Here is a 15,416-nt window from a genome sequence, read left to right on the forward strand (position 1 = left end):
TCTCTCCACATCTTGCCAGCATGTGGTGTCGCTTGAATTTTTGATCTTAGCCATTCTGATGGGTGTTAGATGGGATCTCAGAGTTGTTTTGATTTGCATTTCCCTGATGACTAAGGAGGTTGAGCATTTCTTTAAGTGTTTCTCAGCCATTTGATATTCCTCTGTTGAGAATTCTCTGTTTAGTTCCAAGCCCCATTTCTCAATTGGGTTATTCGGTTTGGTGGTGTTTAATTTCTTGAGTTCTTTATATATTTTGGATATTAGACCTTTGTCAGATGTAGGGTTGGTGAAGATCTTTTCCCAGTCTGTAGGCTGTCGCTTTGTTCTCTTGACAGTGTCTCCTGCCTTACAGAAACTTCTCAGCCTCATGAGGTCCCATTTATTAATGGTTGAAATTAAGGCCTGGGCCGTTGGTGTTCTGTTCAGGAAGTTGTCTCCTGTGCCAATATGTTCCAGGCTCTTTCCCACTTTTTCCTCTAAGTGACTTAGTGCTTCTGGTTTTATGTTGAGGTCTTTAATCCACTTGGATTTGAGTTTTGTGCAAGGTGACAAATATGGGTCCAGTTGCATTTTTTTACACATAGGCCTCCAGTTAGACCAGCACCATTTGTTGAAGATGCTATCCTTTTTCCATTGAATGGATTTGGCTTCTTTGTCAAAAATCAAGTCACCATATGTGTGTGGATTCATATCTGGGTCTTCGATTCGATTCCACTGATCAACCAGCCTGTTGTTGTGCCAGTACCATGCTGTTTTAATTACTATTGCTTTATAGTACAGTTTGAGATCAGGTATGGAGATTCCTCCAGAGCACCTTTTATTGTACAAGATTGTTTTAGCTATTCTGGGTTTTTTGTTTTTCCATATGAAGTTCAGAATTGAACTTTCAATGTCTTTAAAAAATTGTGTAGGTATTTTGATAAGGATTGCATTGAATCTGTAGATTGCTCTTGGTAGGATGGCCATTTTTACTATGTTAATTCTCCCGATCCATGAGCAAGGAAGATCATTCCATCTTCTCAGGTCATCTTCAATCTCTTTTTCAGAGTTTTGAAATTTTTTTCAAACAAGTCCTTCACTTGCTTAGTTAGAGTAACTCCTAGATATTTTATATTGCTTGTGGCTAATATGAAGGGTGCGGTTTTCCTAATTTCTTCCTCTGCAAGCTTGTCATTTGTGTATAGGAAGGCTACAGACTTTTTTGAGTTAATTTTGTATCCAGCCAATTTGCTGAAGGTGTTTATCAGCTGTAGGAGTTCTCTGGTGGAATTTTGAGAGTCACTTATGTACACTATCATATCATCTGCAAATAGGCATAATTTGGCTTCCTCCTTTCCTATTTGGATACCCTTGATCTCCTTTTGTTGTCTTATTGCTCTGGCTAGAACTTCGAGTACTATATTGAAGAGATATGGAGAGAGTGGGCAGCCTTGCCTTGTTCCCGATTTTAGAAGAATTTCCTTGAGTATCTCACCATTTACTTTGATGTTGGCTATTGGCTTGCTGTATATAGCCTTTATTATGTTGAGGAAAGTGCCTTGTATCCCCGATCTCTCTAAAACTTTAAACATGAATGGGTGTTGGATTTTATCAAATGCTTTTTCTGCATCCAAAGAAATGATCATGTGGTTTTTAATTTTCAATTTGTTTATATGGTGGATTACATTGATGGAAAACCGTATATTAAACCATCCCTGCAAGGCAGGGTAATTTTTAAGTCAAAGTTTCTATGGGTGGGTTTGTGTTCTCACCCCACTAGGAGTCTTATCTTGTTAGATGGTGTCCTCATCAGTCTCCAAGACTCTACTAGGAGTCTCAACTGTAGTCCCCATCATATCCTCCCAGAAGCCTATTCTGACTTAAGTCTTCAGCTTGTCACAAAGATGCCTCTTCTCACAGATTCTCTTTTTTCTGCAGGCCTTCTGTTCTCCCGCCCCTACTCTTCCCAGGTCTGATCTCCACCCTTATTTCTCTCTGTAGTACATTTCCTACCTTCTTCCCTCTCTTTAGCTACTACCTCTGTCTATTTTATTTCCACTTGAGTGAGATTTAAGCATCCTCCTTTGGGTTCTCCTTGTTACGTATCTTTTTTGGAGTCTATGCATTGTAGTATGTTTATCCTGTACAATATGGATACAATCCACTTAAAAGTGAGTATATACAATGTGTGTTTTTCTGGATTGGGTTACGTCACTCCAGATGATCTTTTCTACTTCCATGCATTTGCCTGCTAATTTCAAGATTTCCTTGTTTCTAATAGCTGAATAGTATTCCATAGTGTAAATGTACCACAGTTTCTTTATCCATTCTTCAGTTGAGGGGCATCTAGATTGTTTCCAGACTCTGGCTATTATGAGTAAAGCTGTTATGAACATAGATGAGCAAGTGTCCTTGTTGTATAGTAAACAGCACATGTTGGCAAGGACGTGGAGAAAGGGGAACACTCCTTCATTGCTGGTGGGAGTGCAAACTTGTACAGCCACTTTGGAATTCGATCTTGTATTTTCTCAAGATCCAGCTATATCACTCCTGGGCATATATCCTATTCCTCTTTATTATATTCCTTTTTTTCCTTTTGCTGTCATGCTTACCCTTCATAATCTGAATTGCATGCTGGGTAGGCATGCCAGGTGAGGTTTGTAGGTATGGTAAGTTGTGTGAAGCAGATTTAGAAGCTTCTGTTACTTCTCTTGGCTTGCTTCAAATTCTGTCTCAGAAACTAGCACAGTGTTTTACATGGAGGTGTGTATTTTTGTGTCCTGGTAATTGCTTCTGGCTTAGTTGTTCATAAACATTTTTGAGAACAGCTGTAACATAGTATTTGAACTATGTGACTCACTGGAGATTTGAGGGATAAAGACTGCTTAAACAGTGTAAGAATTCTGTCTGAAAGGCACAGTAGGTAATAAATGTTCCCTTCTTTCTTTTCTTTTTCTTTTTATGGAAAATAGAAATCAATTTGTTCTGGAAAATAGAGGTTGTGGAATGTGTCATGCTTTGAGGCTTAGGATTTAGGGTGCTGTGATCAAAGCTCAGTAGATCACTTTTGTCTTCTGAGCAGTCCCAACATCTGACTCAAGTATAGAGTTTCAGTTCTAATTCTCGAGGTATAAAGTGAATGCAAAAAAAAAAAAAAACTATAAAGAACAAGAATCTAGAAGTATTATCAGAAACTTATTCCTGGATGCTATAGGAAGGAAGGATAAACAAATGATGGGGAGCAAGCCAGTAGACAATGATCTTCCATATCTTGCATCCAGATTTCCGCTGAGTTCCCTTCATATAATGGACTATGATTAGGACATGTACACTGAAATAAACTCTTTCTCCTCCAATTTGCCATTGTTCATAGTGATTTATCAGATTAACAGAGACCCAAATAAGACAGCTAAGTGTTGTTAAGGTATATGGGGATCTATCTAAGGATAAAAGAGTATCATTGAAGAATATTACACCTGTTTTTAAAAGAAGAGTGATTTGGTAGAGGGGCAAGAGTGGATACAGGGATGTCAATTAGAAGGGAGTTGAAGAAATAGTAGCTTTCCTATTTAGACTAGCATGATGGCTATGGAGAAGCCACAAGATAGATTTAAGAAGACTAACAGTTTAGGGCTCGATAACTTGATATTGAGAGGAATTAATCAATGATGAGCAGGCTTGAGTTTAAAGGAATAACAACATCATTCTGAAAGAGAATCAATTCTGTCTGAGATAGGGTTATTTGATATATCGTTGAGTATAGGTCCAGAGATAAATATGAAGTATAACCTGGAGTGTTACCCTATAGTATTGTCTAGATAGTAATTGAAACCCTGGATGGGCATGGGTGAGAGTACTGAGAAAGAAAATGAAGGCAAGGGATGGCCTAGGACAGAATCTGAAAGAATTCTAATAATAAAGGTTATGTGGAAGAAAACTTGTGAGGTAATTTTAGAATTCCCTGAAAGTTTACTGCCACAAAATGGGAGGGAGGCAGTTTTCTTCCTTGGTAGGTACAGCCTACCAAGCAATGGATAACACAGCCAGTTTAGAGTTTCAGAGAATCTCATTGTTTCAGAGAAGTCTTTTTCTATTTCGGTGAAGAGAGAGCATGACCAAGACAATTTATAAAGGGAGATGTTTAATTAGGAGCTTGCTTATAGTTTCCGGGGGTGAGTCCATGAACCTCGTGTTGGGAAGCTGGTGGTAAGTGGGCAGGCTTGGTACTGAAGCAGTACCTAAGAACTTATATTATTCACAAGCAGCAGGCCAAGAGAGAAAGGGGGAGAGGGGGACAGAGACACAGAGAGATAAAGAGGCAGGCAGAGTAGAGGGAAGAGAGACAGAGAGAGGAGAGAGGGGGAGGGGCAGAGAGAGAGGGAGAAAAAGAGGGAGGGAGAGAGAGAGAGAGAGAGAGAGAGAGAGAGAGAGAGAGAGAGAGAGAGAGAGAGAGAGAGAGAGAATGGTCCTAGATTGGGCTGTTGAAGCCTCAAAGCCCACCCCCATTGATACACCTTCTCCAACAAGGCTATGCTTCCTAATCACTCCGCCATCTGAGAACCAAACCTTCAAATCCATGAGCCTATGGGGCTCATTCTCATTCAAAGCACTACAATGTGACACCTTTGGTGAGTACAAGGAGGGAATCCATCTTGAAAAATATAATGTCATACTGGAGAAACCTGACATCACATGGTTTGTATTAAGGCATGAGTTTGCTTTCCTACTTTACCTCTTAGGGATTAAGAGTATACATTATTATTTAGGGTGGTGTTATATACCTTTAATCCCAGTACCCAGAAAGCAGAGGCAGGTGGATTCAAGTTGAGCCTAGTCTAGGCAGAGTTATATTTGAAAAGTATACAATATTATTCTAAAATAAAAAAACATAATTGAAAAATTTCCCTTAGCTTTGGTTATCCAGGCATTAAAATGCTCAATACTTTCTATTAAAACCTTTAATACCATTCACTGAATCACATGATCCATGTCAGAGAAGGCATGAAGACCCAACTTATCTTATGTGCTTTTCTTTGTCTTTTTTATTCTTTTCCCTTTTCCTGATCATTTGTTTTTAGTGGTCAGATGTCCGAGCAATGCTATCTAGATGAAAAATCTTCTGCATATAGCATCCTTTAACTGTCATGACACACTTCTCAAAATACTTGTAGTCTTTACATAGGCCCTGGTACACATTTGTTAAGTTCTCTTACAGTTTCACAAGTATCTATTTTCTTTCCCCAGATATACTCTAGGATTCCTGAGAGTAAAGGTAGTGCCATTGATTGCTTCTGTTCTTTCTCACAATGCTCCAGAAAGACTCTGCTAAGTATTTCAATTGAAGTCAATTGAAGCTTCTTGAGTGCCTACTATTTTGTAGTAGCAAGACCAATGACTCTCCTATTTGCAATAATTATTAGTCTAAAATTTATTTTTTAGGTATGGCTTCACAAAAGAAATTTTACATAAATACAAGGTAAGACTCTTGCTTGTTTTGCTGTGGGGAGAAAAGGAGCCAATGAAGACCAGATTGTTGCTTTAGGAAAGGTGATGGGCTAATTAGTTAGAATCTGTGCCAATAAAATAATAAGCACAACGGGAAACCCTCACCATGATAGAATCTTAGGTTTTCTTTTTCATTTTGACTGTTGGATCAGCATACATATGGACATATTGCATTGCTTTAAAGGCACCCACCCAGAATTTTTTTTTACTCAGGTATAGCACAACAGGCAGACAGAAAAATGGCCAATATGAAAGAAGATATTGTATTCAGCTACCAACATGCAGGAGACATAGTATGTCACACTGGGAATACCACATAGGGAATTACCAGGGTCAAACAGAGAGAGCCTATGGAGCCAGATGAAAATACAGACCAGGACACTTATTAGGTTTTCATGGGAGAAAAAGTACAAAGCCCCTCAGTGAATTCGAGTTGAAACTTGAGTAGCTGGAACAATGGCAGCCAGCTGTGGGGCAAAAGAATCATCACTAGTTGTCTATTGGCCTGATCTATGTTGATTAACATATCAGAGTGGTGGCCCTGAATTAGAATCCAAGAAAAGAATCCCTTAGAAGTGTGGAATCAAAAATGGTTGGTTTGCAGATGAAAACAGTCACCTGAGATCTCTAGAAATTAGCCCTGAGAAGGGCCATCTCCTCCATGAACAAGGCCCCAAGATGTCAAAGTATCAAAATACAGAATGAAAAAAATTGCCATGCTAAATACTTGCTAGTTGGTTGAGGGCTCCCTGCTGACTTTCTTTGGTTGACATGAAAACTTATTTTTTTTTAATTTTTTTTATTAATTTATTCTTGTTACATCTCAATGTTTATCCCATCCCTTGTATCCTCCCATTCTTCCCTCCCTCCCATTTTCCCATTATTCCCCTCCCCTATGACTGTTCCTGAGGGGGATTACCTCCCCCTGTATATGCTCATAGGGTATCAAGTCTCTTCTTGGTAACCTGCTGTCCTTCCTCTGAGTGCCACCAGGTCTCCCCCTCCAGGGGACATGGTCAAATGTGAGGCACCATAGTACGTGAGAAAGTCATATCACACTCTCCAGTCAACTGTGGAGAATACAAGTAGAACAATATGATAGGCAGATTTGGGCTCAGGGGTCCCGCTCAAACTAAGGCACCAGCCAAGGACAATACAGGAGAAAACTTATTTTTAATCTATGTTGAGACTAGTCACTTAACTGGGCATATCAGGAAACTAAAACTTACTAAAGTGCTTACTTACAGCTACATGGAAGAAAAATCTTGCAGATCTTGGAAGAAGTCTATACCTGGCTCCCAATTGGTTCAATTATTGACAATGAAATCCTGGTCATCCATGGTGGGATATCAGAATCCACAGACATGAATACACTCTACCAACTACAAAGAAATAAAGTAAGAAGTAGTATGTACATGAGTCATGTGTCAAAGATTTATAATGGAATATGCTTCTTTTCATTTGTCATTTTAAATAGATATGTGCTTTGGTGGTTGTTGTAGCTGAGAAAATTAGTTAAAGTCTTAAGAAAAGCTATGATTGATTGCATGGCAACTAGGTAGTTCTATATACAGTACCTTTTTTTTTCAAGAAGTCGTGTTGAAAATGGAAAAATGGAGATGCATTAGCACATTAGGTACTTCCTAAAAGTGAGGGGTTTTTTAGAAGTAAAATGTAAATGAATTCCCTTAATCTTGTGGCAAAAGAAACACAATTTAGCACTGTAGTCATTTGTAAGCGTCAAGCTGCTTGGCACTGAGTGCATCCCTGTTGTGCTACTGTTACTACTGAGACCACCACTCATTCACAGAACTTCCTTTAGTGAAACCATGCCCGCAAAACAGTAACTCCTCCTTCCCTGCCCTTTTAGTTCTCCTGACCAACATCTTGTGTAGGAACTCTAGGTAACTCATTAGTAGAATCATACAGAAATTTATTTCTGACGTGTTTTTGTTTCAACTGAGCAGAGTAACTATCTTCAGATTATTTTAACTCTAAGCAACCATATTAAATAATAACATAGGCAGGACAAGAACTCATCTGTATAGACCCTCTCAGAGAACTGGCTCTCTTGTGCCTGTAAAGATTCCATGCCTACTAAACAGTTCCTGGGATGTACCTTGGACACAACTAGAACCATCTTCCTCCTTTACCAGAGCTCAGCAGAAGCCCCAAGACTAGAAGTAAGTGGCTGCCAGGTGGATACGAACACCAGTAACATCTGTAGAACAGATGATGGTATATGGTCCAAGTGGGAAACATGAGCCGCTGTCTTGAAAGACAGTCAATATTCAGTCAGGCTGGGAAGGTGGCATCTGAAATTGATATTTGATCTAATAGAGACAGAAATGTGGTCTCAGTTGTCCCTTGAGGTTTGAGACCCTCCATACTTTTTTCATTTACCTTTTACTTTCACCTTACTACAACATCCAGGCTAGCTCATGTCCCCTTTGTGCACTCTCAAGCTCTCTCTCTCTCTCTCTCTCTCTCTCTCTCTCTCTCTCTCTCTCTATATATATATATATATATATATATATATATATATATATATATATATATATATATATATCTTTCATAAGTTACCAAATTTAAGTAAGGAATGGTAATACTATTTTCTTACTACATTCTTGGGTTTCTCCAATCCCCAGTACCTGGGATGTAATAAGTATTTCTTATTTGTCAAATACTTCTTTAGAAATTTAAGATCAAAGCAGGGCCAGATAAAAGTAGATAGGAACTTTCTTAGAATCTTTTTCCCTAGTCTATGGAGATACTCTGAGAGGGATAGTATCTACCATAAGCAGGGCCCCATGATGTCAGAGTATCAAAAATACAGGTAAAAAGTTCTAGGTGAAACTAACCTGATGGCAACCTCCATTCTAGATTCATTAAGGGCAATTTGTAAAGTATGCAGAATGGAGGTCAACACTGGAAAATAGTCTATAAGACAGAGGCTCTGGTTAGGTCAGCTTCAGTTTCCAATGAGGTATATAGAGAAGGCTGGTTAGTAGGACCTCCAAGAAATACTGGTGATGTGGTTCATTATGGGGGTCTAGGAAAAGTATCTCAATCCTAAATAGCTTTGAAAACTGCAGAGCCACGTGTTCTTAAGGGACTATGAGGCCTTACCTAGTTAGCTTATCAGAAATGAGGTATGTGGATATAAGCCTGGAGGGTCCTCTGCCTAAGATATAAAATCATTTGCATTGGGAAGACTAAGGTAGGTTATGAACTAGTGATTAATAGGTAAGATTAAGTTTCTAGTCAACTTTATGAGGACAATTTAGAATAAGACTTAGTTTTAGTTTTGAAAAATAAAAACAGAATTTTATACAATAGTTTATTGGAAAAACTAAGCATCTATAAAAGAAAGTTGTCCATCACTGAACTATGGTCACCAATATAACAGAAGTATTTTTAAAATTTATTTATGTATCATATATACACAGTATTTTGTCTGCATGTACACCAGAAGAGGGTACCATATTTCATTATAGATGGTTGTGATCCATAATGTGGTTGCTGGGAATTGAACTCAGGACTTTTGGAAGAGCAGGCTTTTGACTCAGAGCCATCTCTCCAACCCCAAGAAGCATTATTTTTAAGTTGCTTTTTGTGGAGCAGAGAAATGGCTTTGTGGAGAAAGATTCTTGTTCCTAGTCCTAACAACTTCAACTCAATCCCTGGACTCAACATGGTAGGAGAGAACTAACTCCTCCAAGTTGTCTGACCTTCACATATGTGCTGTGGAATGTGGAGTACACGAGACACACACACACACACACACACACACACACACACACACACACACACTCACACACACACACACACACACGCTAACTAACTAAATGTAAAAGAATGTTTTAATTGCTTTGCATAAATGTACAAAGAAACATGATCCCAATCTCAGATTTATATAATCCAGTGGGTTTATCATGTTACATTTTTGGAAATATTTTCTTTTTCAAAGAAACAGGTTTACTAAGATTAGGCAAAGTGATCGATTGCTGACAGGTCTGGCTAAGAACTATACTGAGTTTAGTTTGAAGGGCTTCCAAGCTTTCAACTTGTGTCTGTCCCCTATGAAAACTTTCATAGACACGGATGTGGTTTCTTTTCTCATTTATCTTAGAAAATACAACAAAATCAAATGCATAACCTCCCTGAAAAGATGTTTCTTAACTCCTCAGAGTCCCGGGTATAGAGAACGGCATCTTCTAGTTCCTTTGACAATGCATTACAATATGTCTAGCAGCCACACATGTGCCTCTGGGGTCCCTTAGAATTCCTGATTCCTTATAGTGTAAGGTAGCATCTTTAGTTGCCAAATGCACAAAATGTTTTAATAGGCCCACCTTCCAGATATTAGTATATTAGCAATGCATATGGGACAGGTGAGATAAGAAAAGGGACTATGTGTTTTTTTCAGGGTTGAGGTGCAATCTAGGCAGATTACCAACTGGAACTGAAGGGCCTGCATACAGTATTTAACTAAAGCATTTTATTTTTTGCAGATGAAATCTGTGTTGATGCCACCCATGTCAGTAAATCAGGAAGACACTGTTGACTTAAAGAGAAATAAATCAGGTTCAACCACTGTTATAACAGGGAAGGCAGAATCCTACAGGTCTTCTTCTGAACAGTTAACAAAGCATGAATGGGAACAAGTAGGTAACCAAAACATTCACCCGAGTGGTAACATCAGCTCATCAACAGTGATGATGTTGTCCCTTACAAAATACAGGCTAAAATTACTTTGCCTTTGTAAGCAGAGTATATCATCTTCTCTAAATCTCTCTATATATTTTGCATATAATCAAGTATATGATTTCTAGACTGAAAAAAGAAATCTAGAATTCAAGGAATGGATTATGAAAGAGAAACTAATTTTTAGAAAAAGCTGTTAGCTCTTGTAATTTTAAGTCAATAAAAAATGGGTCTGGGAGGCCTGCAGAGACAGATGCACAACCAAGGACTATGCACGGTGTGGACCTAGAGCCCCTGCTCAGATGTAGGTGATAAGCAGCACAGTCTCTTTGGGAGTCTCATAATATGGAGAATAGGAACTACTTCTGAGATGGACTCTGGTGCCCATGTGCAGACCACTTCCCCTGGCAGGACGGCCTTGCCAGAGCAAGAGGATACAGGCTGTACAGATGAGTCTTGATAGCTAGAGTCAGATGTTAGGGGAGGAGGGCTCCCCTTTCTGAGGACTAGGAGAAGGGGGAGGGGTACGAAGGAAGGAGGGTGGGACTGGGAAGAGACAAGGGAGAGGGCTACAACTGGCATGTAAAGTGAATAAAATGTTTAAATTAAATTTTAAAAAGAAAAATGAATAATTTTTCTTTTGTTGATAATAATTAAGACATAAATGAGTACAGTGATTTACCCAAGGTACTTTAGATAGGTATGGTACTCAAAGGGTAGGTTGGCTGACACTTATTCTGCTTCAGTAGTTTTCAAGTAATATGTACTTTAAGTGACTTTAAAAAATTTTTAAATATTATCACATAACCTTCCCCTTCCTTTTCCTCACTCAAACTTACCCCCACGGACCCTTTGCTCTAATTTAAATTCATGTTCTCTTTTCCTTTAATTCAGTGGTTCTCAACCTTCCTAATGCTAAGACCCTTTAGTACAGTTCCTTATATTGTAGTGATCTCCAACCATAAAACTATTTTCACTGCTAATTCATAAATGTAATTTTGCTACCGTTATGAATTGAAAATGTCAATATCTGTGTTTTCCAATGGTCTTAGACAGCTTCTGTTGACCTGTTCCCCAAAGGGCTGTGACCCACAGGCTGAGAGCCACAGCTTTAATTGTTGGTACATCTCTATCTCTGTCTGTCTGTCTATCTACCATCTTTAATGTAAATATTGTATACATCCTGCTCAGTCCATATAATGTTACTTGTATTTTTTTTCATAGTACTAGAGATTGAGCACAAGCTTTGTGTAGGCTAGGCAAGCACTCTAATATTACACTAAATATGTTAGTCTTTAGTTTTGTGATACAGGGACTTGTGGCATAGCCCAGGTTGGCTTAGAATTTTAGCCATCTCATCAGGCTCCTTCTGCCTCCCTATAGCATGTGCCTCTGTGCTCACCCCATATCATATAGACATTTAATTTATGTAAAATTTGACTATTATATATCGTAAAAAGAAAGAAAAAGATATTATGAGAGTTTACTTTCATATACTTTATCATGGAATGTCCACCCACTATCATATATACAAAATATTTTCTTATATGTATATTACTATATAGGGTTATGTGTATAACATAATGTATGCTACTCCAAGGGTGGGTTAGGATACTTCTCAGAGAAAAATTGGCCTATAAATTACTATGTCCCATGTAGGAATTGAAAACTTAATCCTTTCCTAACAAAATATTACCCCTTATATTCCACGTTTCCTCCTTTGTTATACTATGAGTCACACACCCAAATTTTGAATTCATTGTATAGGAGTCAGATATGACTCAGTTTGAAATGAAAGTGTCATTTTTGTCATCAACACCCGAACTTAAAGGTGTTACATTATATTTATGTGTAGGGTACAGTTGTGCCAATATTTGAATTCAGTGAGCAGGAAGGAGGCCCTTGGGGTGAGTCTTCTTTGGGAGATTTTAATTCTCACTTCAGCTAGTCATCAAAAACTCCCTGTCTGCTCTGAGCCTGCTACAGAGTATCTCTAGTGCTGACCAGGTACTGATCATTCCAGAGTGGTTCTTCTACTTTTGTTCTTCTTTTTGCCACTCTGTCTTTTCTCTTATTTATCTCCAGTTCTGCCTTTATGTCAGACCTGTAAATGTAATGAAGGGTGGTCAGACAACAACTACAGAATGTCATGTTACTATACAGTAGAATGTGTTTTCTCTTGAGTTCCATTCCAGAAGGATTTAGAGAGGTTTTTAAAGTGGCAATAAAGTCAAATGTCTTCAATAATAAAAGAACAACAACCTGTAAATGGATTCACAGTCCAGTTTAGTGGAACAACCGTGCCTGATCCTCTTCTTAAGACATGATTAAGACCTACTAGAATAACAAGACTTTTTTTCCTGTCTTAAAGAACATTTTATTCCTTCAGTTTTTCATCTTCCTCCTCCTTTTTTTTATATTTTATTAATTTATTGATATTACATCTTAATTGTTAGCCCCTCCCTTGTATCCTCCCATTCCTCCCTCCCTCCCATTTTCCCCTTACTCCCCTCCCCTGTGACTGTTCCTGAGGGGGACTTCCTCCCCCTATATATGATCATAGGGTATCAAGTCTCTTCTTGGTAGCCTGCTATCCTTCCTCTGAGTGCCACTAGGCCTCCCCATCCAGGGGACGTGGCCAAATATGGGGCACCAGAGTTCATGTGAAAGTCAGACCCCACTCTCCCCTCAACTGTGGAGAATGTCCTGTCCATTGGTTAGATCTGGGAAGGGGTTTGAAGTTTACTGCACATATTGTCCTTGGCTGGTGCCATAGTTTGAACAGGGCCCCTGGGCCCAAGGGATATGTCCCATGAAAGTCTTCACTTAGCAGGAAAGTGGTACAGAGGGGAGGACATCCTATTGGAACTCTAGGTAAGAAAAGCATTGGAGAATGGGGAAATAGAAGGATCCAGAGGATCCTAGAAACCTACAAGAAGAACTAAAGACTTTTGATCGAAGGGGCCTGAAGAGATGGCTCAGTGAGTAAAGTGCTTGGTGTGCAGCCATGAGGTCCTGAGTTCAGATCTCCAGCATTGGCATAAAAGACAGGGGTGGGAGTGCACAGCTGTAATCTCAGCACTGGAGAGGCATAAACAGGTGGATCTCTAGGGCTTGTTGACTAGTCAAACTAAATTATGGAGCTATAGGTTCAATGGGAGAGGAGAATAGTTGAGGAAGACACTCAATGTAGACCTCTGGCTTCTATACATGTACAAACTTTGAATTACATGCTTTTTCTCCAAAGAACCACGTAGGTGTGGAGGGGCTGGACATAGAGCTTAGAAGTAGCAGATTTGCCTAGCCTACACTAGGCCCTGGATTCAATTCTCTGGACATATAGCAACAACAGAGAAAACTATGGAAAATAGAAGACATTGAGAACCACTATCTGTTAGAACCTTGTAGTACTTTGCAGGTCAACTGACCGAAATACCTGCTTGAAGGATTTTCAAAGTATGACCCAGACAGTTTTCTCAAGGTTGTCACTGTCTTTTGTCATAGAGGGTTTTTTCCCACTCTTTCTTTTTTTTTTTTTTTTTTCTTCTTTTTTAAAAAATATATTTTATCAATTTATTCATGTTACATCCCAATTGTTATCCCATCCCTTGTATCCTCTCATTCCTCCCTCCCTCCCATTTTCCCCTTACTCCCCTCCCCTATGACTGTGACTGAGGGTAAGCTCTTGTAGTACTATTTTTTTTAAAAGAATGGGTCAAACATTCAATGTAGATTAGAGAGTGCAGCCTCCAATTTTCTGTGAAAATATTCTAGAAGTTTGGGTTTTCAGTTCCGGGTATTGTGTGAACTTCCTTGGTGTTGTGTGACCTGCATTTGCTTCTTCCAGCTACCAATGGAAATAATTAAGTTGGAAAAAAGTCATTGTGGGTTTAGAATACCTGGTGAAATCCAATCAATGAGTAAATGCTGAATTGGATGAATATCCTTATGGCGGCAGAAGATTCAAGAAGTTTTCTGGGATGGTCTTGAAGAAACATGAACCACCATACCCATCTAAATTCAGAAGAAAAAGTAGTTCCTTACAATGAACATATATTAGATGTTCTTAATATGTTTAATGGGTGGAAGATCTATCTAATCTTGACTATATTAAGAGTACCTAATTTTTGTTCATTGGAAGGAGCTACATTCTCTTCTGAATTTAGCTGGGCATAGTGGCTTATGTCTGTAACTCCAGATACTTTTAATATTTCTGTCAAATAAATTGGAATATAAAAGTGATAGGCTGTTACAAGCAGAAGCCTAATTTATCTTATTGTTCCAAGATTATTGACCTTCTTTGGAGTGACCCTAGAGGCAGAAAAGGCTGTTATCCAAACACAAACCGAGGAGGGGGCTGCTATTTTGGACCGGATGTTACTTCCAAGATTCTTAGTAAAAACCAGTTGAAGATGCTCATTAGGTCTCATGAGTGCAAACCTGATGGCTATGAAATCTGTCATGATGGAAAGGTAAGCTAATATCATGGATGAAATTCTCACAGGCACCTTTGCCTCAAGCCTGGTTCTCTGCACAGCTTTGTCCTTCTTAAAAGGATGTCTTCCTTAGTATCAAACAGAAAACAGAGACTACAGGTGCTTCACTGTCCCATATTCTTTGAGATATTCAGCTTATTCCTGAATGTTCCCTACTCCCAGAAGCAGAAATTCATATATGTGACTGCATTAATAACTCTCCTCATTGCTATAACCAAGGGACAAGAAGCAACTTGATAGTCTCCCCTTTCCCTTTTTCTCCTATCCAGAACCCATCTAAGTGATGGTGCCATTCACAGTCAGGGAAGGTCTTCCCTCCTTCAATTGATCCTCTCTGGAAATGTCCTCACAGACACATCCAGAACTATGCTCTGCTCAGTAATCCGATCAAGTTGACAATTAAAATGAATCATCACAAGTGTACCTTTTTCCAACTCAATACCCCCGTGCATCACTTGAAACCATAACAGTGGTACTAAGCATGCACACATGCATGCACACACGCACACACACACACACACACGCACACAGGCACACATGCACACCCGCCCATACACTTCATTTTTTACTAATTGTAAGCCAACTCTCACATTACACAGTTGCAACGTTCACCCTACACATTTCCTTAGAAAGCACATCTAATCCAGTTTGTTATCTTTCTTCTTTTTCAATTCCCTGTGTAGGACAAAATATGCACAGCACACTTCCTCCCCACTCACTGAGGAGGTG

At 39.0% G+C, this 15,416-nt stretch overlaps 1 protein-coding gene across 1 annotated transcript in view; it reads left to right on the top strand.

Annotated features, from left to right (window-relative positions):
* Positions 1-15,416, top strand: part of Ppef1 (protein phosphatase with EF-hand domain 1) — a 75,691-nt gene that overhangs the window by 50,249 nt on the left and 10,026 nt on the right. The window contains exons 8-11 of the mRNA XM_051140966.1: positions 5,419-5,455; positions 6,732-6,881; positions 9,999-10,151; positions 14,478-14,663. Coding sequence (XP_050996923.1) covers positions 5,419-5,455; positions 6,732-6,881; positions 9,999-10,151; positions 14,478-14,663 — 526 coding nt within the window. The remainder of the gene's footprint in view (positions 1-5,418; positions 5,456-6,731; positions 6,882-9,998; positions 10,152-14,477; positions 14,664-15,416) is intronic.

This window comes from Acomys russatus, chromosome X, assembly GCF_903995435.1.
Source record: "Acomys russatus chromosome X, mAcoRus1.1, whole genome shotgun sequence".
NCBI classification, from domain to species: Eukaryota; Metazoa; Chordata; class Mammalia; order Rodentia; family Muridae; genus Acomys; species Acomys russatus.